This window comes from Leptonychotes weddellii, chromosome 5, assembly GCF_054177405.1.
Source record: "Leptonychotes weddellii isolate Sample4059 chromosome 5, ASM5417740v2, whole genome shotgun sequence".
Lineage (NCBI taxonomy): Eukaryota > Metazoa > Chordata > Mammalia > Carnivora > Phocidae > Leptonychotes > Leptonychotes weddellii.
This window is the reverse complement of record NC_138373.1, coordinates 32,045,202-32,071,236: the sequence shown is the minus strand read 5'-3', so window position 1 is coordinate 32,071,236 and position 26,035 is coordinate 32,045,202. Positions and strand designations below refer to the sequence as shown.

The 26,035-nt window shown below is 49.8% G+C and overlaps 2 protein-coding genes across 2 annotated transcripts in view; one reads left to right on the top strand and one right to left on the bottom strand.

Annotated features, from left to right (window-relative positions):
• Positions 1-1,001, bottom strand: part of PPL (periplakin) — a 57,348-nt gene extending 56,347 nt beyond the window's left edge. Inside the window, exon 1 of the mRNA XM_081820090.1 lies at positions 814-1,001. Within this exon, the coding sequence (XP_081676216.1) occupies positions 814-923 (110 nt within the window). The 5' untranslated portion in view covers positions 924-1,001. The remainder of the gene's footprint in view (positions 1-813) is intronic.
• Positions 1,002-3,196: 2,195 nt separating this feature from the next.
• The window catches only part of SEC14L5 (SEC14 like lipid binding 5), a 39,276-nt gene continuing 16,437 nt past the window's right edge, over positions 3,197-26,035 (top strand). Inside the window, exons 1-7 of the mRNA XM_081820092.1 lie at positions 3,197-3,338; positions 4,065-4,179; positions 18,453-18,602; positions 18,941-19,072; positions 20,316-20,444; positions 21,098-21,290; positions 24,242-24,354. Of these exons, the coding sequence (XP_081676218.1) occupies positions 4,117-4,179; positions 18,453-18,602; positions 18,941-19,072; positions 20,316-20,444; positions 21,098-21,290; positions 24,242-24,354 (780 nt within the window). The 5' untranslated portion in view covers positions 3,197-3,338; positions 4,065-4,116. The remainder of the gene's footprint in view (positions 3,339-4,064; positions 4,180-18,452; positions 18,603-18,940; positions 19,073-20,315; positions 20,445-21,097; positions 21,291-24,241; positions 24,355-26,035) is intronic.

The following is a 26,035-nucleotide window of genomic DNA, read 5'->3' as shown; positions in this document are numbered from 1 at the left end:
CAGGATCCCCACAGAGCAGGGAGCCTGATGAGGGACTCGATCCCAGGACCCTGGGATCATGACCTGAGCCGAAGGCAGACGCTTAACCGACGGAGCCACCCAGGCGCCCAGTGACCTTATCTTTAAAATGAAGATTAAAATAGTTTTGATCTTAAAAGGTTTTTTTTTTTTTAAGATTTTATTTATTTATTTTACAGAGAGAGATAGCGAGAGCAGGAACACAAGCAGGGGGAGTGGGAGAGGAAGAAGCAGGCTCCCCAATGAGCAGGGAGCCCGATGCGGGGCTCAGTCCCAGAACCCTGGGATCACGACCCGAGCAGAAGGCAGACACTTAAGGACTGAGCCACCCAGGCGCCCCCTAAAAGGTTTTTTTTTTTAAATTTAGATAATCATATAACATAACGACTAACCGTTTTAACATTAACCATTTTGATGTGTACAATTCAGTGGCACTGAGTGCATTCATAATGTTGGGCAACCACCACCTCTATGGAGTTCCAAACATTTTCATCACTGCAGGGATGTTTTTGAGGATTAAATGTTTGTAAGGCTTTAGAATGGTGTCTGGAACAGTACGTGCCGAGTAAGTGCTCAATAGATGGTAGGAATAATTAGTAATAGAACGGTGCTCATAATAGGTAACACTTGCGGGGCAGTGCTATTATTAATTCGTTTCCCTCCAGCTGGAGGAGGAGGGAGTTAGGTTCTCACTCCACTTTGGGCTGCATTTTCCACTTTGAGCTTTCCGAACCCACCCGGCTGTGCCCCTCCCTCCCCCCGGCTCCCCGCCCCGGCCCAGAGTCCCATCCTCACCGGTTGGGAGCAGGGGAGACGCTGCTGGTAGCGAGGAAACCTGAGGCCTCCCCCTCAGTCTCAGGGCCTCTCTTCTGTTCCTGGGACTCTTCCTGGCCCGCTCCCTGCATCTCCCACGCCCGCTCCTGCTTCCCCAAGCTGTCACCTTCTGTGGCAAAGGAGACATGTGTGTGGGTAGGTAGCCAAGATTCTGCCAGAACCGAACGGAGTGAATTGGAGTGGAAGCACGCCCACATCTGGGAGGAGCTCTGGCGAGCGGACCTCCCCCGCTTGTGAGCGCCCCGCCTCCCACTCTGGGCCGGCGTTTAGTTCCAGCACTCCAGGATCCGCAAGCGCTTGGAAGGACCCCCACGATCTGCCAGCCAGCACCACCAGACTTGTCCACTCAAAGAATCACTTGGGGAACTTGTTGAACAGGCAGATTCCTAGCCTCCTCTGAGCGGTGCCCGGGAATCTGCATTTTAACACGCACTCTGCTGAAAGGAGTCTGAGGAGCTGGAGAGTTTGGGACAGACTGTTCCGCCCCACCTTTCTAGGTGTGAACATCCCGCTCTGTGGTTACTAAATGCCAATTTAACGCCTTCCGTGCTGTAACAACAGCTAAGTGTTAGTGCTCACTACGGGCCCGGCACTGACGCCCAGGACAAGCAGGCGAGTTTCCTTGCTGAGCCCCGGGTACAGCGGAAACATCCCTGGACCCCATCTCCCGCGGTGCGCGGACCCTGGAGTCGTGGACTGTCGTTTGCTGCCACCTTGTGGCAGGGATGGCAACTTTGCGCTCCATTTCCATTCTTGGTAACTTTAATTGAAAGAATGCGCTGACCACCTACTGTGTGCCCGGTACCCAGTAAGGTCCTGGGGTCCTGGGAGCAGATGAATAAGACAGACATGGTCCCTGCCTCACGGAGCTCACAGTCTCCCGGGAGAGTCAATAACGCACATATAAATAAAATGAATGAATAAATGATTACAGAGTGTGACACATGCTAGAAAGGAAACGAACAAGGGCTGGTTATCATAGGATGCAAAGGCCTATGTATTTGCTAAACAGAGCATTGTCACACCCTTTCCCTGTCCAGGACTGTGGGCCACGCGAGGGCAGGTGTGTCTGCCTGATTCCCCTTTGGGAATGGGTGAAGTCACCAGTGCTGGCACATAGTAGATGCTCAGTAAATGTCCAATGAATGAATACACGGAAGACAAGGTTGTCCAGCGCCAGCTTGTTAGCTCTTCCAGGCCGAATAGATGGGGAGCGGGAAGGGAGGGCTTTGGAAGGGAGGCTGGGTCCCTAGGGATCTTGAGAGGGCTAGATGGGTTTGGGTATGAACTAAAAGGAGATGATGGCCAAATGTCACCCTCCCAGGGAGGTCCCGGTCCATCCTGTTTTAAATTGTGCCCTCGGAGCGCCTGGGTGGCTCAGTCGGTTAAGCCGCTGCCTTCGGCTCAGGTCATGATCCCGGGGTCCTGGGATTGAGCCCCACATCCGGCTCCCTGCTCAGCGGGAAGCCTGCTTCTCCCTCTCCCTCTGCCTGCCTCTCTGCCTACTTGTTCTCTCTCTCTCTGTGTCGAATAAATGAATAAAATCTTTAAAAAATAAAATAAAATAAATTGTACCCTCACTTCGTTCACTTCTTGAACCCTTTCCCTGCTTACCTTTTCTCCTTGGTATTTTTCACTATCTCACATACTATTTACTTCCTTATTTGTTTAATGTCTGGCCCCCCCATGAATGTAAGCTCCAGGAGGGCAAGGATTTTTGTGTTTTGTTCACTTAATGACTCTCCAGCACCTGGAAGGACATGACACTTAGTAGGTGCTCTGTAAACCTACGCAGAGTGAATGAATGATGCATGGGTGGGGCTTAGGGCAGAACCAATATGGCTCTAGGAGTAGCCCATGGAAGGGGCGGGGCTCAGAGACTAGGCGATCAGGGTAATCCGAGTATGAAAGTAAATCTTACTAAGAGGGGAGGGGCTGGGCGGGGCAAAGGTCTGCGTGGGGGCAGAGCTAGACTGGGGGTGGAGCCTTGGGGGGGTTCTTCCTGGGGCTGGGCCATTTTCGAGGCTTGCAGTCTTGGGGTGGGACCAGTATGGGGGCGGGGCCTACCTGAGGCGTGGCCAATCTGGAGGAAGGGCCGGCTGGGGCGTAGTCAAACGGGGGATAAATAAAGGAAGGGAGGGGCTAAGACTGGGGCGTGGCTAGGGCAGGACCAGCCCAGGGCCCGAGAAATCTGGGCGGGGCGGAAGCAGGGTGGCATGGGCGGGGCCAGGATAGGGGCGGGGCTAGGCCGGATTCTCCGCTGTCCCAGGTCCTGGAGCACTCCCGCCAGCCAGGTCTCGCTCCCGCCCTGCAGGCCCCTCCCTCGCTGGCCGGGCCCCAGGAAGCGCAAGGCCGGACGCCCTAGGCTGGGCGGCCGCGGTCGGGCCTCGCCCCAGACGCTGCGCTCCGGGCCAGGCGTCCGCTGGGGGCCCTGGAGGACTCAGCTCCGTACTGCCCCCGGGGCTACGTCCCCGGAGACTCCGAGGGTGAGCAGGGCTGTGGGTGCCTGCGAGTGCATACGTGTGTGCGTGCATGTGCATACCGGTGTATGTGCGAGTGTGTGGACGTTTGTGCGCACCAGGAGAATTGTGTGCGTGCGTGGAGTTGGGTAGGTGTGAGCTCCAGGGAGCTGAGTGTGTGTGCGAAGTTGCATGTGTGTGCAAGGGCAGTCCCGTGTGGGAGGTGGGTCGTGCATGTGTGTGCCTGTGTGTGTGTTACAGAGACAGTGCCTGTGAAATTTAGTGAAGACTGTGTGTGTATGTCAGGGTATCTTGGAGGAAAATGGGAGGGCAGGTGCAATGATACTTGGGGATCTATAGGGTCAGGATGTCTGTGGCGAGCTGTGGGGTGCGTGGGTGGGTGATGAATTGTGGGAGTATAAGAATTGCAAAGGTGTGTTTCCATGTGAGTGACAATGAGGGGTACTGCTGCGGGCCTCAGTGTGAAGGGGTGGGGACCGAGGAAAGTTTGGGTACTGATTGCTCTTTGAGGGATGAGTGTGATCTGGAGCAGTGGGTAATGGACAGGGCAGGTGTTTGGGGCCTGGCTCAGAGTAATTTGGTGATCACATCAGCCCCCTTGCTTTGAGGGCTGGGGAAATGTGTGGGTGGAACCTGAAGGGGCTGGGCTTGCCCCTTGTTTGGGGAAGCAGTGGGCAGGGTTCTTGCTTCAGGTGGAGGGAGCTGCTACCTTACCAGTCACCTGTCACCCAGGCTCTGTGCTCACTCCTACCTGGGTGGCTTCTGTTGGTGCTCCTGCAAGAACATGGTGCAGAAGTATCAGTCTCCTGTCCGCATCTACAAGTACCCATTTGAGCTGGTCATGGCGGTGAGTGACCCCTGATTCTCCAGCCCCTTGTGTGATGGTTAGAGGGACACAGGAGGTCAGCTATGCAGGAATGAGAGGAAGCCCCTCAGTCCCCCCAAATGAGAAGGAATTATTGAGCTGCTCCGCTGACCTGGTGGGTCAGGCTTCTCACTAGTGACCCCTCCACCCAATCACCCCAGCCTTCACCACAGCCTCTGGAATCCTTGCCCACTGACCAAATCACAAGATCTTTCTTTCTTTCTCCTTGATGAAGCAGCCTTGTTCTCTCATCTCAAGCTCCTCTAACACGATATCCTTGTTTTCTAACAGAAAACAAGGATATCGTGGGCCAAGCCACTGCTGTCATTTGTGTAATGCTAATAATAATAATAGTAAATATACTAATGATGATGATGGTAGCAGCCATTCACCGAGGGTTTACATGGCCAAGTCTTTACATACATTGTTTCATTTTTCTCATTTTACCTTCACTTAACTGAAGCTTGGAAGGGTGAAGGGGTGGCCCCAAGTTCCGTGGCTGAGAAGAGGTAGAGCCAGGGCTCAGACCCATGCAGGGGGTACTCCTGAGCCATGATTTTTACCACAACACTCCCCCAGGGTCCTCCTTCTGTTTGCACACCGCTTTTCCTTTCCCTCAAGGAAGCTGAGAGGGGACCAGTGTGCAGCAAGGGCAGTCATTTTCAAGGTGGGTTCAGACTCACTCTATGTAAGTCAGGCAGCCAGTCAGTTGAGGGACTAGAATTGACTCCCAAGCTCTTGGCCTCCTGAATCAATGGTCTTTGCACCAAGGGGCAGGTGCTGTAAATAGGCAGATGTACCTTTCCTTCTTGGGACCATCCCTCTGCCTCTCAGAGGTCTCATTCCTTGGGGAAAAGGGAGCAATGCTATGGGCTTGTGATAGGAGTGAATGAGAAATGTGTAGCGCCTCTGGCCCAATGCCTGGCACAGAGTCAGCACTCACGAAATGTGGTTGTCCCTGCTCTTCCACCACAAGGTGTTATAAATGATTGTATTGAAAGTGCAAGAAACACTGGCATCCACCTGCATCCTCCCCATCCCAGCCTGGCTGCTTAACTTCAGCCATTGATTCAAGGACTTTAATATCAATTGGTACCTCTGTGGATGTGTGTCCTGCCTGATCTTATTCTACAAAGCTACCTATATATGTGTTTATAATCACATAATGGATTTTAAAGCATCTGGAGTCATTCATACATGTTGTGTTGTTATGTGCAGATGATTCCAGGGCAAGAGGCAGGGGGCAGGCCTGGGGTTGTATTGACCAGCTGGGTGACCTTGGGCAAGTTACTTAACCTCTCTGAGCCTCTATTCCCCATCTCTAAATGAGGAGTAGGTGGTTTCCAAGTCCGGGCTTTGTACCATGGATTAAATGAGTTGATATATGTAAAGCTCCCAATGCAAGGTCTGGCACAGACCAAGTGCTGTTACTGTTACGGTTGTTGCTGTGTGTGGCTGTGTGATGAAGGTGGGACACCCTCCCTCCCGTAATGAGGGTGGGACACCAGGGGATGATGAAGAGTCAGAAGCGCTGGGTCCTTGCTGCAGCTCTGCTGAGCTCTGGCTGTGTGCTGTTGAAAAGTTATTGAATTTCTCTGAGCTTTGGTTTCTTCATTTGTGAAATGGGGATGGTTATATGCACTTCACAGAGTTGTCACGAGGATGTTATAAATATATATATTATAATATATATTATAATGTAGGGGGAATAGGGGGGTGGGGGGCAGGTGCCCTGCAAAGAGCTTGGTCCATACCAAATAGACAATAAATGGCAACTAAATATAAATACTTATCTTCTGTCTAAGGCTCCAGGTAGCTCACGTATTCTAAGACCCTAGGACTCATTCATTCATTCATTTAAAATAAGAGAGACACCATCCCGACCCTTCTGGAACAATCCAGGGCCCTGTGGTTTTCTACCATGAAACTGAGACAAATAACTGTAAAATGGAAAACTAATACTGTTTTATTATTGCATGAGCTTAATAAATGTAAATTTAATTTAGCATATTTAGGATTCTCAAAAATATTTACAATTATTGCACTTTAAAATAAAACACACTGGGGGCGCCTGGGTGGCTCAGTCGTTAAGCGTCTGCCTTCGGCTCAGGTCATGATCCCGGGGTCCTGGGATCCAGCCCCGCATCAGGCTCCCTGCTCTGCAGGAAACCTGCTTCTCCCTCTTCTACTCCCCCTGCTTGTGTTCCCTCTCTCGCTGTGTCTCTCTCTGTCAAATAAATAAATAAAATCTTAAAAAAAATAAATAAATAAAACACGCTGGCTAAAGTAGCACGTAAGTCTGTATAAATAAGACTAGTAAAGTATTCACATTGATTTTACTGGAGTATGTTAAGCATATTTTGTAAGCTTCCTGTTTCATAAATGAAAGGAGGACTCCCTTTACTCCCCTATCTGTTAACAGTCCCTAGGTATTGATGCATAGAGGCTTGTGGGTACAGTAGGAAACAAAGGTTTTCAGATACTTATTATCTGTATCTGCATTAATTTATTTGTATTTCTCAAAGGGACAGCCTTGCCCATGTTTCCTTATCTTCCATACAATCCTTGTTGGTGAAAGGGCCCCAAACCTCTGCAATGTTACCGACAAAGCCACTTTGCCGACTGTTTACAAAAAACATCACTGTCCCCCAAATAGCTGCATAACTCAACATAACTTGCATGCTGTGTGGGCACAAAAGGGTTTTTCTGCACTTAATGTCCGTCTTTGTTTCTCAGCTAAACACTTGCCTTCAGTTTGGGTCAGATGCCAGGCAAGTTTCAGATGGACTCAGCTATTCTCAGTGCATCCGAGTGACCAGATGAGCTGGCCTTTGGTTTTTCTGTTTAACAAAACTGACTGGAGAATTGAAGCATTCCTTGCTTCAGAAGTCCACCAGGAACAAACACAAATGACTAAAACTGAACTCAGGGAATTGGTTATAAAATAGCACTGAGCCAACCTTTCTAGACTGAGCTTAAAAAATTACCCCCCCCAATTTTTTTTTCTTCTTTCATTTCAAAAATTTAACTAATCCAGTGAATGGGTGTCTCTCTCCTTGGGCCAAATCCCCTGACGTGAATTTTGTTTCTGAAAGGTGGGATTCCAAGGAGCTTTGTTTTCTTCTTTCTTGATTGTATTCTGTATTATTTGGTTCAAAACAGTGAGCTCGTATTATCTTGGTAAACAGAGGGAAACAAGACAATGGAGGTAGCTGTGTATCCAAGGTTGGAAAGGGTCTTTGGTCCCTTTGTGTGTGGGGTCCCAGAAGGTGGTGGTGGGGTCTTTGTGCAGAGAACACAAAGGCCGTGTCTTGGACTTCAGACAGTGGTCCCTTGAGCATCGAAGGCCATTCTCTGGTCTGCTTGCACCCTGTTGTGAATGGATTCTGGGTTATCTGGGCTCTCCTCCCAGATGGATGGTGGTGAAGAGCCAGATCCATCCGCTGGGTCCCTGCTCCAATTTCTCAGCTGGAAAATGGAGGATAATAAAGCCTCTTGCTCTACCAAGAGTGGAAGTGAGGATTGAATGAAGGGACAGGGGTGCCTGGACAGGGCCTGGCATATTGTTCATGCTGGTGAAATATTATTTAGGTTTATTGTTATTATGTATTGTTCTAACAGCTTTATTGAGTTATAAGTCACATACCCGATTAAAAGGTTCAAGTCAGTGGTTTTTAGTATTCATGGAGTTGTGTACCCATCACCACCGTCAGTTTTAGAGCATTTCATCACCCCAAAAAGAAACCGTGTGCCCATTTGCAGTCCTCTCCAATCCCTACACCCTCAGCCCCTGACAACCACTAGTCTACTTTCTGTCTCTGTAGACTTGCCTATTTAGGACATTTCATGTAAGTGGAATCATAGAATATGTGGCCCTTGGTGACAGGCTTCTCTCCCTCAACATCATGTTTTCACGTTGTAACATGTCAGCACTTACTCCTTCTTATGGCTGAGTCATATTTCGTTGCCTGGATAGACCACATTTGTTTTCCACTCATCAGTGGAAGGATTTTTTCCAATGTTGGCCTATTACGAATAACACCGCTATGAACACTGAGGCCCAAGTTTTTGTGTGGACATATTCCTTCCAAAGAAATCCCTGCCATGAATGGTAGTGATCATTTGTGGGTTTAGGCAAATTCTATCTTAAATGTTATTTAATAAACATGTTCACAGTGCTTATGAGGTCCCAGGCACTGTTCTGAGCCCATTCAAATATTTTTTTTAAAGATTTTATTTATTTATTTGAGAGAGAGAATGAGAGAGAGAGAGCACATGAGAGGGGGGAGGGTCAGAGGGAGAAGCAGACTCCCCGCCGAGCAGGGAGCCCGATGCGGGACTCGATCCCGGGACTCCAGGATCATGACCTGAGCCGAAGGCAGTCGCTTAACCAACTGAGCCACCCAGGCGCCCTGAGCCCATTCAAATATTAAGTTGTGTACTTCTCCTAAGCACCCCAAGAGATAGGTTCTATGGGTAGCACCATTCTACTAGAGGAGGAAACTGAGAAATGGGAAGGATGAATGGATTCCCCAAGGCTACAAAGCAAACATGAAGCAGGTGGGGACAACTGCAGGCAGTTCAGCTCCAGAATTTACATTCCCAATCATGAACTCTGCCATTTCTCAGAGCTGAGGATCTCAACTCATTGGGGTGGCATCTGGGCCCAGTGAGTAGTCTGGCTGGGACAGTTACCACCAGGACTGTGTCCCAAATGCCTGCACTCCATCAGGACTGCACAAAGGGGAGCACGGTGGAACCCACAGACCCTGGCCTTCTGGTCGGGGGACAGCCAATGCTGACAGAGCCTGGCAGAGGTTACCTACCAGATGCTCTGTGTGCCCAGCCCTTGAGGCCCGCTCAGAGGCAGGAATTTTCATAGCAGCCTTGGCTGCAGTGGGAGGGAAAATTAAGATTTACAGAGGGTATGGAGACTATCCCCTAGTTAGTACATTCATTGGCTAGGGCTGCGTAACAATGTACCATGACTGGGTGGCTTAGAACAACAGAAATCTAGAGGCCAGCCGTCCAAGATCAAGGTGTCAGCAGGGCTGAGCCTCCTCTGAAGATACTTTGGAAGGATCTGTTCCAGGATTCTCTCCTGGCTTCTGGTAGTTCTTCAGCGTGTGGTGGCATAACTCCAACCTTCACATGGCGTATTTCCTGTGTGTGTGTGCCTCTGGGTCCAAATTTCCTTTTTTATAAGGAAGGACACCAGTCATATTGGATTTATAAATACACTCTAGTGACCTCATTTTAACCTGATTACCTCTGTAAAGACCCTCTTTTCAAATAAGGGCACATCCAACATACCTTTTCTGGGGGGACATAATTCAGCCCATTATGCTCAGTAAATGGCATCATCAGTAAATGACAGAGATTTGAATTTAGGGGAATCTGACCCCATAGCCTGTGCTCACAGCCAGACATTCCAGATTCGGGCACTGATGTTCCGTAAACACTTGTGCACCAGCGGCCACAGCGGTTTCAGGAATGACCTGGCTGCCTCTTGTCCGGGCACTGCCCCGGGATCCCAGTGGGGCTCTCAAGCCCCGTGACTTCAGCTCATCTCAGATTCTGCAAATCCAAAGAAGGAAGATGGCTTGGAGTAGAATTTCCTTAGCAATAGGCTTTTCACACAGAGGAAGGGTTATGGAGGTGAGAGCTGTCATCAGCAATTAAGTGTTAAAATATTTAAAGACCTGGCCTTTTGTATTGAAAACAGCTTGTAATTTAGCGAATGAGTTATTAATAAGGAGCAGCATCTAGAGGTAAATCCTTGCAGCTCAGGCCAGGGCAGTTACAGTTGGACCCGTTGTTATGGGCATAGTTTTAATAAAGCAGCAGGGGCCTTATTTAAATGAGTTTAAATTAGTTCCCTGGAGCCCATCATCTGATCCTGTTGCTAACAGATTAAGGGAAGTGACATCTTCCATCCTGGATTTCTCACAGGGATCTGACGCATTCTGATTTGGGCTGGGAGAACAGAGGCGATCCACTGCCCAGCAAAGTGATCGTATGATTTCAGAAGCAAATTTTAGGTCCTCACTCATTAGTTTATGCAAATACTAATTCACACATGTGTTTGTGTATGCATCCTATGAATATTTATTGAATTTCACTGTGTGCTAAGCAGCACGCTAGGTGTAGGGGCTACAACATAGTGGATTCCTAGCACTTTTTGAAATGCATCATGATTCTGTGCGCTTGCTTCCTTGCTTGTTTATATGGGTCTTTCTCATTAAATTAAGCTTCAGGAAGGCAGGAACGATGTCTATCTTGTTCTGGTTCTCCTGACACCATCCCTTCCTGCCCTCATGGAGCTTGTAGTGGTGTGTGTGTGTGTATGTGTGTGTGTGTGTTTCTGAGAGAGAGAGAGAGAGAGAGAGGAACCGGGCAAATGCCATGTAGAGTGATTCCTAATAGGGAATGCACAGGGCGTTGTAGGAACACGGGGGAGGGCCCATTGATTGTCAGCTGAAGGTCTTTTAGGTCCTTCAGGCTGAGCCTTGCCAAGGGCAGGAGGGTCCACTTTGTGCAGAGAAGGAGACCTTCTCTCTGAAGGAATAAATGTGGCTCATCTGGGCTCCAGTGTGAGTTAGAAAGTGATTGGCAGGGTCAATTTGTCTGTTCAAGGACCTTGGGAGCTTTGGAAGGCTTTAAGCATGAGTGACATGATCAGATTTAGGGTTTAAATGGATCGGAGGGGGTTTTCCATCCCAGAGGCCTGGAGAACGTGGGGAAGCAGAGGTGACAGAGGCTGGGCACATTCCGGAGACACTTGAAAAATCTCAAATAGTGTTTCCCTCCCATCGAGATCCTGACATACCGCTAAATGTCAAGACGCTCTGGGCTGGCCTCCCTGCCTCCCAGTCCCTCCCTGAGCCATCAAGGGCACCAGCTGATCCTGGAAGTTTGTGGGTACAGAGTGTGTTCAGAGGAGGAGAGTTTCCTCCATCCTGCTCCCCGTGCGTGGGTGAGAATCCACAGCAGGTTTTTTTGTGCAGTTGCGGGGCGGGGCGACCAGCCTATGCGTTCCACCCCCCAGTGCTGGAGAAGCCAGGCGTTCTGATGGTGTGACCTCCCGAGGCAGAGACACAGTCCTGGCCAGGGCAGAGGGACATCCAGATCTGATTCATGCAAAGAAAGGATAGAATAGGAAGGAATAATACCTCGGCCCCATTAACGGCACCCCATGCTACAGCCTCAGTCAGGACTGGGAAATTGAAAAACAGGCAGAATTGTTCCCTGGGCCCTTGTTCGGGGCTGATTCATCGGCCAAGAGCGGCGGCTGCATGGCTCTTGTGACCACAGGCGGGAACTACTCAGGCATTTATTCACGTGTGCAGTCGGCACCTGCAAGGACTCAGCTGTGTGCAGGTGGAGCGTAAACAGCAATCCACGGGCACAGGTTACCTGCTGGGCCTGCCGCAGTGTACTGGCAGGTGTCTGGGGAGATGAGGGTCCTGTGCTGCTCCACCTGCTCTTACAGGTAGATCTATGTCAATGGTTCCAACTTCCTGCTTTCTTTCCCCAGTACCTGCTCCTCCCTCCCTCCCAGCCTCCTTTCCTTCCTTCCTTCCTTCCTTTCTTCCTTCAGCGAATATGGGCCGGGCTTCTAGAGCATCCCAGGTGTTGTACAAGGACACTGGGGAATCCAGTGGTGAAGAAAACAGGCATAGAGACAGAGGTGTTGACTAAAAACAAACACACAGACATGATATTCTACTCCAAATTATGGCCAGTGCTCCTGGCAGGGCTATAAACCACCCAGGAAATGGGGCTTACTCTTTTTTTTTTTTTTCCAAAAAAACTGTGGTAAAATATACATAATGCAAAATTTCCCATTTTAACCATTTTTAGGTGTACAGTTCAGTTCAGCATTAAACGCATTCATAGTGTTGTGCAGCGCTCACCACCATCTAACCCCAGAACTCTTTCATCTTCCCAAACTGACACCCTGCCCCCATTAAACACCAACTCCCCATCCCTCCTGCCCCTGCCAGCCCCTGGCGTCCACCCTTCTACTCTCTGCCAGGGAATCTGACTATTCCAGGACCTCATACAAGCGGAACCATGCAGTATGTGTCCTTTTGCATCTGGCTTCTTTCACTGAGCGTGATGTCTTTAAGGTTCATCCATGTGGTAGCAGGTGTCCGTGCTGCCTTCCTTTTTATGGCTGAATCATAGTCCCCTGTATGGATGGACCACATTTTGTTTATCCACGCATCCGTCAAAGGACACTTGGGATGTTTCTACCGTTTGGCTACTGTGCATGATTCTGTACAAACATCTGTTCCTCTCGTCGATTTAAAAGTCTACGATGTCATGTCTGGCACTGCGCTCTGTGCCTTAAACGTATTATCTACCTTTAGTCTTTACTGCAGTCCTTACAAAGTAGGTATCACCATCATTCTCATTATCTTCTCTCTCTCTCTCTTTCTTTTTTTCCAAGAGAACTGAGTCTCAAAAGGTTGAGCTGGCAAGGGGCAGAGGCAGCATCTAAACCCCATGCTCTGCTTCTGCCGTGCCACCCACACCCGAGCCTTGCCCCCTTGCTGCGTCCAGGTGCCCCGGCTGCAGGGTCCTTCCGCCTCTTTGTCTCCATCTTTTGCCTCCCCCGAGCTGGCTTTGACTACACTAGCAGCAGGTTATCCAGCTACAGGACTCTCCAGGCATACCCGTTTTTATAGATTGTATCCAGCAGTCAAACGGCTCCAGTGGTGTGTTGTCCTGGTTCTACCACGCCCGCTACCCTTCATCGGCCGGGGTGACACTGTTGTCATCAGATGTTTGATGTCTCATCCCCTAAGCTCTAGCTAAGCAACTTGGCCAAAACTGGGGGGAATCCATACGGTAGAATATGGTTCAGCCATGAAAAGGAAAGAGGCACTGACACCTGCCACAACGCGGATGAGCCTTGAAAACACGATGCCAAGTGAGAGAAGCCAGACGCAAAAGGCCACATCCTGTATGATTCCACTCCCGTGGAATGTCCAGAAACAGCAAATCTGCCGAGATCGGAAGTGGATTAGTGGTTGCCTAGGGCCGGGGTAGGGGCACTAGGGGTTGGCTGTAATGGGTAGGGAATTTCTTTTTGGAGTGATGGCACGTTCTGGAACTAGATGGTGGTGATGGATGTACAACTTTGTGAATGTGCTAAAACCCACAGAATCAAACACTTTAAAAGGGTGCATTTTAGGGGCTCCTGGGTGACTCAGTCGGTTAAGCATCTGCCTTCGGCTCAGGTCATGATCTCAGGGTCCTGGGATCTACTCTTGCCTCGGGGCTCCCAGCTTAGCAGGGAAGCCTGCTTCTCCCTCTGCCGCTCCCCCTGCTGTGCTCTCTCTCTCTTGCTCTCTCTCAAGTAAAAAAATAAAATGTTTTAAAAAAGGGTGCATTTTATGGTATGAGAATTCTATCTCACTTTTTTAAAAAGTTGGGGGAGCTGAGAGGATTTATACTCGTCAATCCTGGGGTCTCCCACGCTTGCAGGGGGCGGGTGGGGGTCATCAAGAAAGGCTCCTGAGGAGTGTGACTGGAGGTGTGTGCCTCGCGTGAGGTCATACAGTGCTCAGTGCCCCGAATCCAGCCTGCAGCATGGAAAGGGAAGGCAAAGTACTGCGCCAGAGTACGTTAGTGCAGTTTGGATCTTCTTTCCACACTCTTGGTGGAAGGTTTGGGGTAAGCAGCTTCCAGCTTTTTTTGAATTTGCATGAGGAAGAGCAGGAAGGAAGGAGGGGTGGGGGAGGAGGGAGCAGCTGTCAAGTGATTAGCAGAAATAGCTTTTCTGTACTTTATAGAATCTCACTCTTTTTTAAAATTTAAATTTATTTAACAAATGCTTATGTAGAACGAACCATGTGCTAGGCACTGTTCTCAGCACTTTACAAAAACGGACTCCTTTATTCCCCCCCACACATCCCACCACTCAGCAAGGTAGCTACTTCTCTTATTCTCCTTCTAACAAATGAGCACATTAAGGAACTGAGAGCCTGATGACTCGTTCAAGGCCACACAGTTGGTAAGAAACAGAGCAGAGATTTGGACCCAGAGTCCATGCCCTTAATGGGTATGGGATGCTGTCATTCACTCATTCATCATGTAAATGCCTACTGAGTGTTGACTGTGTCATTTTGACAAGCCCCGGGGATTTGGTGGGAGGAGGAAAAGCTCCCTGCCACGGGCCGATGACTTCTTGTCAGCAGGTGTGACGCACAAATGAAGGAAACGGTACAACCAGGTGCTCACTGGGAGTGAATTACTTTACAGATGAGCCTGAAGGGAGACAAGGGGACGTGCCTGTGTTTGAGGCTGCCCAGCTGGAGGTAGGCAGGTCTGGCTAGGAGTCCAGCTGCCCATCTCCACATGCTAAGTGTGTCACTGTGGATTTTTACAGGACGGAGGCGCATGGGAGGCAGTCAACGGAAGTTTCCACTAGTCTCTGCCTACCCCAGCTGCGGCCCTGCATGGGCGGGTTCTGGGCCTTGGACCAGCTTCCTTTCTGAGTGAGGAGGCTTGGGTGTCCCTCTCTAGCCACCTGGCAGAAGGGCTGTAACTGAATCCTTCTGCTACCTTGTGTTCCTGGGGAGGGGCGGGGAGGCAACCATGTGCTTGTTCAGCACAGAGAAGCTCAGGCATGATTTGTTGGGACAGGAGCCCGTGGGGAGGATCCTGTGGACTGTTTGGTCCTATAAGACCCTGTGATGTGCCAAAGGCAAATGTACCCCTGATTCATTGGTTTTAGGCCAGCAGGACTCAGTATTTCCAAACTATTGACACTTGTGATATAACGAAAATCCCCTGAGAGGCAGGACAGGGTGGTTCAGGGCTGGGGTCTGGGTCAGATGGGCCTATGCTCCAGCCCCACCACTTACTGACTGTGTGATGCCTTCCCAAGCCTCAACTTGCCTATCTGTAAAATGGGGAAATACTAGTTTCCATCTTGGGGCATCTTAAAAATAAATGATGCAGTTAGTGCCCCGTAAACATCAGTAGCAACAATGTCTGACACTGGGCCTCACAACCCCGGGGACTTTCCGGCAGGAGATATAGCCCTGGGATGGACTTTTCATTTAGGGGCCCCTGCCTTCCAGATGGGACCTGAGCTCTGACCCGCTCCCCGCTCCAATGCTTGGCCTAGCTCCATCGTTGCTACTTGAGGAAGGTAGCACCTTCCCTTTCAGGGTCAGGGAAAGCTGTGCCCCAGCAGCCTCTGCTGCCCACCAGCCCTCCGCCCTCCACCGTTATCTGGTGGCTCCAGATGGAGCTCTTCTACCCAGAGCTTTGTTACAACAGGAAGTCAGCCTGGTGAAGCTCAGTTGGATGCTCTGTCTCCACAGCCTGTCATTCCCCTCTGGGGACACCTTTCTTGGGGGCTTTTTGGATCATCAACAAGTTTAAATTATTTTTTTCTTTGCCTGTGGGCATTTATTAGTTCTGCTGTGTGCCAAGAGCTGAGACAGACACGTATGAGGTTAGTGCTGTGGAAAAAGCATGCAGCCCAGGCCTTCAGCATGCCGCATGCAAGCTAGGATCAGCTGAAGGGTGTGATAAATGGTATCAAGGAAACGAATACGCTAAAAGGACAGAATAGGGGAGGAGGCAGCCTTGCAGGCGAGAGGGTGGGGGAAGATGTCCCAGGAAGAGGGACTAGCACGGATGAGTCCCTGAAGCCAGAGCATCTCCTTAGCCCCCAATCCAGGTCTCTTTACCCTCTGGAAGCCCCAGTTACTCAGGCCTCCCTCCTCCTTCACTGTCAAGTAAAGTGATTAGTGGTCCAAGGAGAGGGAACAGCTCATGCAAAGGCCCTGTGGTGGGAACAGATGGTAGGTGCATTAGTGTCCTGGGGCTGACATTTAAAAGTATCACAAACTGGGTGGCTTAAACAGCAGAAACGTTTTACCTCACAGTCCGAAGGCCTGAAGTCTGAAATCAAGGTGTTGGCGGGATTGGTTCCTTTGAGGGCTTGAGGGAGAATCTGCTCCATGCCTTTCTACTAGCTTCTGGTGTTGCTGGTAATCGTTGGCATTCCTTGGCTTATAGAGGAATCACCCAGACCTGTGCCTTCATCTTCACATGATGTTTTTCCTGTATGAGTGTCTGTGACCAAATTTCCCCTTTTTATAAGGACATCAGCCATACTGGATTAGAGATCTGCTCCCCTCCCCCACTCCAGTATGACTTCATCTTAACTAATTACATTTACAAGGACCTATTTCCAGATAAGGTCACATTCAGAGAAACTAGGTAGGACACATGGATTTTGTTGGGGGGGTGGTTGGTGCACAACTGAACCCATAAAAATGTGTTCTAGAAACAGCAAGGCTGGCATGGCTGGAGCAGAGTGAAGGTGGCTGGTGGCAGAGATTGCCTGGGACCTGGTGGGCCACAGTTATGGAGTGTGGGACATGTTCCGGGCATCTGGGCCTGTTCTGAGTATGTCATTTCATCTGGGAAGCAGGAGAGACTCTACAGTTAGAGGGAATGCAGAAACGCAGGGGCAGTGTGGCCATGAGCAAGTAGGAGTTGAAGTACTAAAGGTGGAGAAGGGGGAAATCGTGATCACTCGGCCCTGGGGACGATGCCTGGCTGTTTCCCAGGTGCCCAGAAGAGCAAAGCCCTCCCGAGGGAATGAAGACTGGGCCACGCTGGGATTCAAATCCAGGTTTACCAGTTTTCACTGTGTGACCTTGGGTAAGTTACTTAGCCTCTCTGGGTTCCAGTTCTTTCATTTGTCAAATGGGGATGCCACCCCATTTTACAGAAGAGGAAACAGAGGCTCATGAGGCCACTCAGTGAGAAAGTAGCAGAGACATGAACTGAGCCTGTCCAATTCTGAGCCATGCACCCCTTTTCCTCCACATACTTTAAAAAAATGTCAGCATCCCTCTTCCTACAGTGGAGGGGAGGCCAAGCTGGCTCCTCTGGCTCCCTCCTACATTTGGTGACAAGGGAGTACTCAGATATGGCTGGTAGGGAGCTGTCTGCGGTTCTTGCAAACCTGTGTTCTGCTGTCGTTTGAGTCTTGTTGCCTGGAGAATGAAAATTCTGGTTGCTTTAAATGAGCCAGGCTCTGCATAAGTAGCCAGCCTGGTTTCATACTCTGGGAGGCAAACTTGGTATGTACCCATTTTCCAGATGGTGAAAGAGGCTTAGAGGAGGAAAGGACTTGCCTCTCTTGGGAGGAGGTGGAGCTGAGCCTCACACCCTTGCAGCTGGCCCACCACCACAGGATCTGCCCACTCTGTTATGCAGCTCTGTCCTCAGTGGGCAAATGTCTGCTCGCCATGCACCCTCTGCTGGGGAACAAGGGCTCCTTATTCCAGCCCTGCTGTGTCTGCTGCATCTGTACAAGACAGCCAGGCTCAACATACGGCAGGAAGACACACTGGGCTGGCCTTGTGGGGCCTGGGGTGACACCAAGGGCACCGGGCACCGTTCCATTTCTTCTTGCCCCCACCCCCCTCTGCCCTTCTGAGCTGGGAGGAGCCCTGAGGGATGAGGGAGGAGGCGCTGTCCTCAGATGCCCACACTATTTTTGGAGCTGCTTTGATCCCGATTTCCTGGCACATGGGCTGTGACAGGCGCTTGGAGCAGACCCCACTTGGATACAGTCAGCCATGGATGAGGGCTTACCCCACAGTGGCTCTTTCCCTGGCAATTCCGGAACTGGGCACAGACTCCCATCCTCCAATCTGGAGGCCTTTTATTTCTTTTACTTCCTAACTGCCAGGACTAGAACTTCCAGGACAATGTTGAGCAGACGTTGCCTTGTTCCGGATCTCAGGGGGAAAGTATTCCATCTTCTAGCATTGAGCATGATGCTGACTGTGATTTATCAGCTTGAGGAAGTTCCCTCCTATTCTTCGCTTGTTCAGTGTTTTTGTCACGAAGAGGTGTTGGATTATGTCAAGTGTTTTTTCCTGAAAGATGCCTTCTTTTGAAATGTCCCAGGCAAGCCCACTCTTCCTTCTGAGGTTGAAATCTCAAACGCAGGGCCAAAGAGTGATTTGCCAAATCATTGCTCATGCACTCGTGTGTCACGGCTCTGAGACAGGTGTTAAAATGATGTCTTGTTGGTGAAACAGCAGTGGTCACTGCTCTTATCTTAGGCCAGGAATTCACATTTCTGCTCCTATAAATGAGACAACAGACCAGCAGGAGGGAGGAGGGTTGAGCTGCAGGCCTCAGCTGGCAGTGGGCCCCTCTGGGGCCACCAGCCCCCTTGGCACTCACTCCCGCTCTGCCCCCAGGCCTATGAGAAGCGCTTCCCCACCTGCCCGCAGATCCCCGTCTTCCTGGGCAGTGAGGTCCTGCGCGAGTCCCGCAGCCCCGACGGGGCGGTGCACGTGGTGGAGCGGAGCTGCAGGCTGCGCGTGGAGGCCCCACGGCTGCTGCGGAAGGTGGGCGGGGAGGAGGGTCCCAGGGGCTGGGGGCTGCGGAGGAGGGGACCCGGAAGGGCTGTGGGGGACCTGGGGGCGGGTTCAGGTGGGGGACGGAGTGTGTGTGTGTAGGTGCCGGTATGGTGGTATGGCGTCCTGGGGTGGAGGGCTGGTCTGGGAAGGACCAAGCCCTAGGGATTGATTGATGGGCTGGGGACTAGGGCCTCGGCTGGTGGGCGGGCGTCGGGTGTGGGGGTGGAGGGCGTGGTACAGGATCCGGGCCAGCTGGTGGGCAGGCCCGCCGGGTCTCGGCGAAATCTCCATATCCTGCAGGTCCCCCCACTGTCCTTCCCTTGCAGATTGCGGGTGTTGAGCACGTGGTCTTCGTGCAGAGAAACGTGTTGAACTGGAGGGAGAGGACCCTCCTCATCGAAGCCCGCAACGAGACCTTCGCCAGCCGCGTGGTGGTCAATGAAAGCTGCAGCTACACCGTGAGCCTGCACCCCCAGACCTTGCATCAGCCTAGATCCCCCTCCTCTGTCCCCAGGGCCTTGGCCTTTACAAGATGCAGGACACTGGCTTCCATCTGCAATTCAGATACACAGCTGATACTTTTTTGTTCGTTTAAATAATCTCAAGTATTGCTTGGGACATACTTAACAAAGTATTATTCACTGTTTATCTGAAATTCAAATGTGGCATCCTGTATTTTGTTGGCAAAACCTGGCAACCTGCCTCCCTCTTCCTTTTCTCTCTCTCCTTTCCTTCCTCCATGAAACGCACCCTCATTTACAGTTTCTTCATCTGTTTTAAAATGGGGTTAATGATTGCACCTATCACATAGGTTGTGTTGAGGATTAAAGGAAGTGAACTATCCAAACCCCTTAGGAGAGTGCCTGGCACATACTAAGCCCCGTAGGTGTGTTACCTTTTTTTTTTTTTTTAAAGATTTTATTTATTTATTTCACAGAGAGAGATAGCGAGAGCAGGAACACAAGCAGGGGCAGAGAGAGAGGGAGAAGCAGGCTTCCCGCTGAGCAGGGAGCCTGATGCGGGGCTTGATCCCAGGACCCTGGCATCATGACCTGAGCCGAAGGCAGACGCTTAACAACTGAGTGGGTGGCAGCTTTTTATAAATCATTTTTAGTGCAGTATTTCTCAGAGTGAGTTCAGCCAACAGATGAATCAGCATCACCAAGGCTGCTTGGGAAATGCTTGTTTTCAGGCCCCGCCCTGGACCCATTCGGCCTAGGAACCTGCACGTTTAACAGACTCCCGGGTCATGTTTCTGCCCACGGAAGTTTGAGAAGTACTAAGCCTGGGTCTGCGTAATAGCTGTGTCAACAAAGTTTGTCCTTGCTTTTATATATGTATATATTATATATAAATATATAACATAATACGTACTTTAAAATATATATCTAGAATATATACTAATTATGTTTAACTTGCTTATATATAATTGTATGTTAAATATATTACTCATTTAAATATATTATTATATATCAGTTTTTAAGGGAGAGGCATGCAGACACCAGACCCACTTTCTCCCATCCTCTCATGAGAAGGCTCTTTGTTCTCTAACACTTTCCATTGTTCTCTGGGTGGGGCTCTAGGTGCTGTCTGCTGTCTGCTCTGCCTGGGCCCACATCACCAAGAGAGCCCCTGGGGCGGGGGGGTGGGCGCGGCATCCCCCACACTGAGACCTTGTCATCACCCCTGCCTGGCTTTCAGGTCCACCCTGAGAATGAAGAGTGGACTTGCTTTGAGCAATGTGCCTCGCTCGACATCCGGTCCTTCTTTGGCTTCGAAAATGCCCTGGAGAAGATCGCCATGAAACAGTACACAGCCAACGTCAAGAGGGTAAGGGGTGGGCTCCTGTGTCAGTCACAAGGAGGAAGGTACACAAAACCCGCTCTACCACCTGACAACCCAAGTGACATCGAGCAAGATCAATCCTTAACCTTCCTTGGCCTCAGTCTTCTCATCCATAGAATGGGTATCCTAATAATGACCATAACACACAAGATAGTGAGTGGAAACTATCCGGCCCGTAATGGAGGCACCATAATCATTATCCTGAAGCCCCCTGATGTTTGGGGCTTCTGTAGTGAACTCTGGACAGAGGAAGAGCTTTCTGTGGTGCTTTGTCCTGGTTAAAATGGTTGCTGTGTAAAGATCTCAGACCCATCACTGAGGAGAGAAGCCTGTTCGTGTAATGAAACAGCTGAAATTCATTTTAATGATATATTTTATCCAACGTGTTATCCATAGAAAACTTATTAATGAACTATTTTACATTTTTTGTTCTGTACTAACTCTTGGAAATCCCATTTCTATTTGACACTCACCGCACATCTCCATTCGGACCGGCCACATTTCAACTGCTCAATAGCCACGTGTCAGGGCTGGGACTGCAGCCAGATGAGGGTGACGCCCAGGCTGACGCCCTTACCCCCCCACCCCCCGCACTCCTGTCCTGGTGCTCACGTGCCTCTGATCTCTCTGGCTTCCAGGGGAAGGAGGTGATTGAGCATTACCTGAACGAGCTCATCTCCCAGGGCACCTCTCACATTCCCCGGTGGACGCCTGCCCCCGTCCGAGAGGAGGACGCCCGCTCTCAGGCTGGCCCGAGGGATCCTGGCTCCCTGGAGGCTGACAGGTCCGGCAGCGCCCCAGGCCCTGCTCCTGAGACAGTTCTTACAGACGGTAGGTCCCTGTGGCGGAGGCCAGCTGGCCAGCTCTGTGCCCTTGGCCACCCCTCCCCACCGCCACCCAGTCCCCAGAAGCCTGCTTAGGGTTTGCTCACTCCATGCGGGGGAGAATTGCTTCGGGTCCCCTTGGGAACGGGTCTGGGGCCTGGAATGACTCAGCTTCCTCCCTTCCCTGCTGCTTTACCCTGTCTTCCTTCTGGCCCAAGAGCCAGAACTGATTTATTTCTAAATCAGGAATTGACCTGATCTGGTGCCTCAGGGCTGCCCTTTTCTCTGTGTTTTTTTTTTTTCCCTTCAACTATTTTTAATTATATGAGTAATGCATGTTAAAAAAAAAAATTCAAATTTCTTGGAAGATGTAAATTAGGAAGTAAGACTCCTTTCTTCTCCCTCAAGGCCATAGTAGTTTTGTGTTCATATTTCCTAAAATTATCTAGGCATATATATGCACATAATATGTGCATACATACACATATATATACAGGCATGCATACGTGTATAACTTATGGTGAATCAGTGAAAGCATGTTATACATTCTACTGGATGTTTTGCTTATTTTCACTTCTTAATGTTGCTTGAACAGTTTTCTGTGTCATTGCTTCTGTCTCAGCACTTTGCAGTATTTCATGGTGTGGTTGTACCATAACTTACTTATTAATAAACATTTATTGACTATTGATTATTTTTAGTTAATTTAGCTAAACTTCTAGTGATGGACATTTAGGTTTCTGTTTTTAAATTTTAATTTTATTTTTTCCCGTTTGTTAAAAAATATAAATAATATAGTATATCTTTCTACTTAGGGTGGTTTTTATATTGGTATGAGTATATACGTAGCATAAAATTTTTTAAGTTGAATTGTTGGGTCAAAGGTTATATGCAGGCGAAATTTTGTCAGATTTACCAATTAGGCCTACAAAGAGGTCGTACTAATCAATGTTCCCCCCAAAAGTGCATAACTGTGTCTATTCCTGACCTCACCCTGGCTTCCCACAAGACTGTTACTAAATGTTTTAAACTGAGGGGTGCCTGGGTGGCTCAGTCGGTTAAGTGTCTGCCTTTGGCTCAGGTCATGATGCTCAGCAGGGGAGTCTGCTTCTCCCTCTCCCTCTGCCTCTCCACCCTCCCAACCCCCTCTCATGCATTCCATCTCTCTCTCAAATAAATAAATAAAATCTTTCAGAAAGCAAAAACTGACCACTGGTAGATGAGTGGGGCCAAATATTATTTTCTTGTGCTTAGTGACTCCGTATTGCTTTTTTGTGAATCTCTGTTCTTGTACTTTGTTTATTTTCCTATTTGCCCACTTATTTCTTACTGCTTTGTAAGAGCTCTTTGTACTGAAGGCAATTAGCCCTTTGTCATATTTTAGGCTTTTGTTGACATGGGAAATGTTCACAATCTAATGTTAAATTAAAAAAAAAAAACCCTAGGACACAAAACTACACATACCCCATGAATTCAGTTTTAACCGTATGCATTAGTGCTCACGATGATTTAGTCTTTCCTTTGGGGCCACTGAAGTGTAGGGCTTGGCTTTCTTGGAGATATGCTATGTAACCAATAATATATCTGGGGCAGTGTTTAGGGAGAACAAAATGCATTCATTCAACAAACATTTATTCTGTACCAACTGTATATGCACTAGCTGGCCGCTGTGGTACGTGCACTTTTAAAATATTTTTAAAAAGTTAAAACCTCTGCCCCTTCTTGTGCACATTATCCGGTGGTCATGCCCTGTGCCCTACTCATTTTGCACCAGGCTTTTCCTTCCTTGTCTGTCTGTGCTGTCCAGCAGCAGGCAGGTGCTCAGGATGGCTGGCGAGAGGCAGAGTCATGCCCCTTCCACCCTGCCCTGAATCACTGGGCCTTTGTGCTCAAGAGAAAGGGGCCTTGACAGCTGCATAGAGGCCGGAAGGATGCTGGTATCTCCTGCCCCGCCTGTGCTTTCGCCCTCATCCTCTCCACGCTCCCTTCCCATCTCACTTCGGACCACTCTGAGGCTCCCCCACTGCACCCCACCAGCATCTCTCCTGCTTCTGCTTACCCAGATGCCTACTGACCTCCAGCCCTGGACTTTTTTTGTTCGTCCTGCTACTGGTTGTGCACACATTCCATTTGTTTTCTAATTGTGCACAGAGAGAATGGGCTGTGTTCATGGCGGCTGCTCTTTGTGGACCGCCTCCCCACTGCTGAGATGCTCCCACGCTGGTGTGCCTCACCATGCCCGCATCTGCCACCCCAGCAGTTAAGAGTGGGCACCAGGACCTCCATGTTGGAGCCCAGCCTCTAAATGCCTGCACACACTGACCCCAAACAGCCCAATTGTGTAGGACGGGGACTGAACACTGGGGATGATCCGTGCAGCTCCCTGGCTATATTTTGGGGTCAGGGCTCTGTCAACGAAAAGCCTCAAACCCACAAGGGGACTGGGAGGTGGGAAGACAAAAGGAACTGTATCTACTGACCATCTCTTTTATGCTGGGTGCACCACATGCATTCACTTGCTACTTAACCTCTCTTGGCCTCAGTTTTGTCTTCCATGAAGTGGGAACAGTAGTGTGCCCGCCTCACAGGCGTGTTGGGAGAGCTCACTGAGATGATGCCTGTCTAGAAACAATGAGCACATATTGTTAATATCTTCAGAGGGCAGGACAGCCCCAGGGGGTGGGAATTATCTGGATTTCCGAGGGTCAAAGGACACGTCACTTGCCATAGTGAGATCCAGGCTGGCCCTACCATGAGTTTTCAGAACCACCTTGGAAATGGTTTGGCAAGACTGGAGGATGTGGGGCCCACATGGCTGTTCTTCGGTGAAAGGGCCACTGTACTCGACGTTTCAGATCCGAGGCGGACAGTAAGGCAAGGGTTCCAGAAAGGGTAGACCATGTGGAGAAGAGAGTGGTATTGCCCTCTGGTCCTGAACTCCCCCATCTTCTCCTGCAGAGAACAAGCTGGATGCAGACTACATTGAGAGGTACCTGGGCCATCTCACGCCCGTCCAGGAGAGCTGCCTGATCCAGCTTCGGCACTGGCTGCAGGAGACCCACAAAGGCAAGGTGGGTGCAGAGCTGGGGTCTACGAAAGCATGTTCAATGACAGCTACTCACCTCAGGCACTGGGGGAGGAAGGGCCAGGTAAATACGCTGATGTAATTAGCAATCCTGGAAACTTATATTTTGCTTTCTTTTTTTTCTTTTTTAATTTAAATTCAATTTAATTAACATATACTATTATTATTAATTTCAGAGGTGGAATTCAGTGATTCATCATTTGCATATAACACCCAGTGCTCATTATTTCAAGCACCCTCCTTAATGCCCGTCACCCAGTTACCCCATCCCCCCACCCATCTCCCCTGTTTTGCCTTTTTATTATGTATTGTCTCATGTATCTATAACGTGTGCTGTGCGTACCATTGATTGCGGGCTTTCTCATCCTCTGCACTGTTGACATTTGAGGCTGGACAGTTCTTTATGGGGTGGGGCTGTCCTGTGCACTGCAAGGTGCTGATTAGCATCCTGGCCTCCACCAGTAGATTCCAAGAGCTCTTCTCCCCCAGCTGTGACAACCAAAAATGGCTCCAGACTCTAAGCCCCATCACATGAATGTCCATTGTGCATGTAGGTCCCAAGCATGGACTTGACCTTCGGCTCTGTTGAATAAGAACTTCGAGCTTGCCCTTCCTTCCTATCCCCTCCCCACGCTGGGGTGGGGGCAGACAAGGGAGACAGGGGGGCAGACAGGAAGTTACTTTCATGTTGGGCTGTGATTAACCTATCTGCCCCTGTTTTCTTATCTATAAAAGGGGGATGATGCTGGCATATGCCATCTGCACTGAATTACAAGGGACAACACACATAAAGTGCCTAGAGTCGTGTCTGGCTCAGGATGAGCACTCAGAAAAGGGGAGCTTTCATTGGGACTGGGTTTCCCTTGCCTGTTGCTATTTGCCTAAGGGAAGGAAGGAGAGCTGGCGGGGTCTTACCCTGTCACCTCAGCCTATTACTTAGTCTCTGGGTTCTGTGTGGTAGGAATGCAGCTTGAGTCAAGGCAGAAAATAAGGAGAGGAGTATTTCTTGTCTCATATACCTGTTGAGCAGGGTGTATTCATTTTCTAGGGCTGCTGAAAGAAAATGCCACAAACTGAGTGGCTCGAAACAACAGAAACTTATTCTCACAGTTCTGGAGGCCAGAAGTCTGAAATCAAGGCGTGGGCAGGGTTGGTTCCTTCTGAAGGCTCTGGGGGAGGGTCTGTGCCATGCTTCCTCCCTCCTGGTTTCTGGTGGCTGCTGCCAGTCCTTGGCTGATAGATGCGGCGCTCTAGTCTCTGCCTCCATCATCATCCCATGGCCTTCTTCCCCCAGTTTGTCCTGTGTCTGTGTCCCAATTCCCCTCCTGGAGTAGGGCCCACCTACTCCACTGTGACCTCATTTTAGCTAATTATATCAGTATAGACTCATTTCCAAATAAGGTCCCATTCCGAGGTTATGGGTGGATGTGAATTTTGAAGGAACATCATTCAGCCTCGCACAGGGGCCCATGCAACCTGCCACAGGGATGTCCCGAACCAGGACTCACACATGGTCGGGACCCCTGAGCTCTTGTATCTGTTTGCCTCTGCTTCATCCCCGTCAGACTTAACTTCCCTGTTGAGCTTGGAGCCGTGGCTGCCCGTGGCTTGCAGGCTCACCTTTGCCACTGCGTAGAAAGGGGTTTATGACATATTCTTCTGATTTA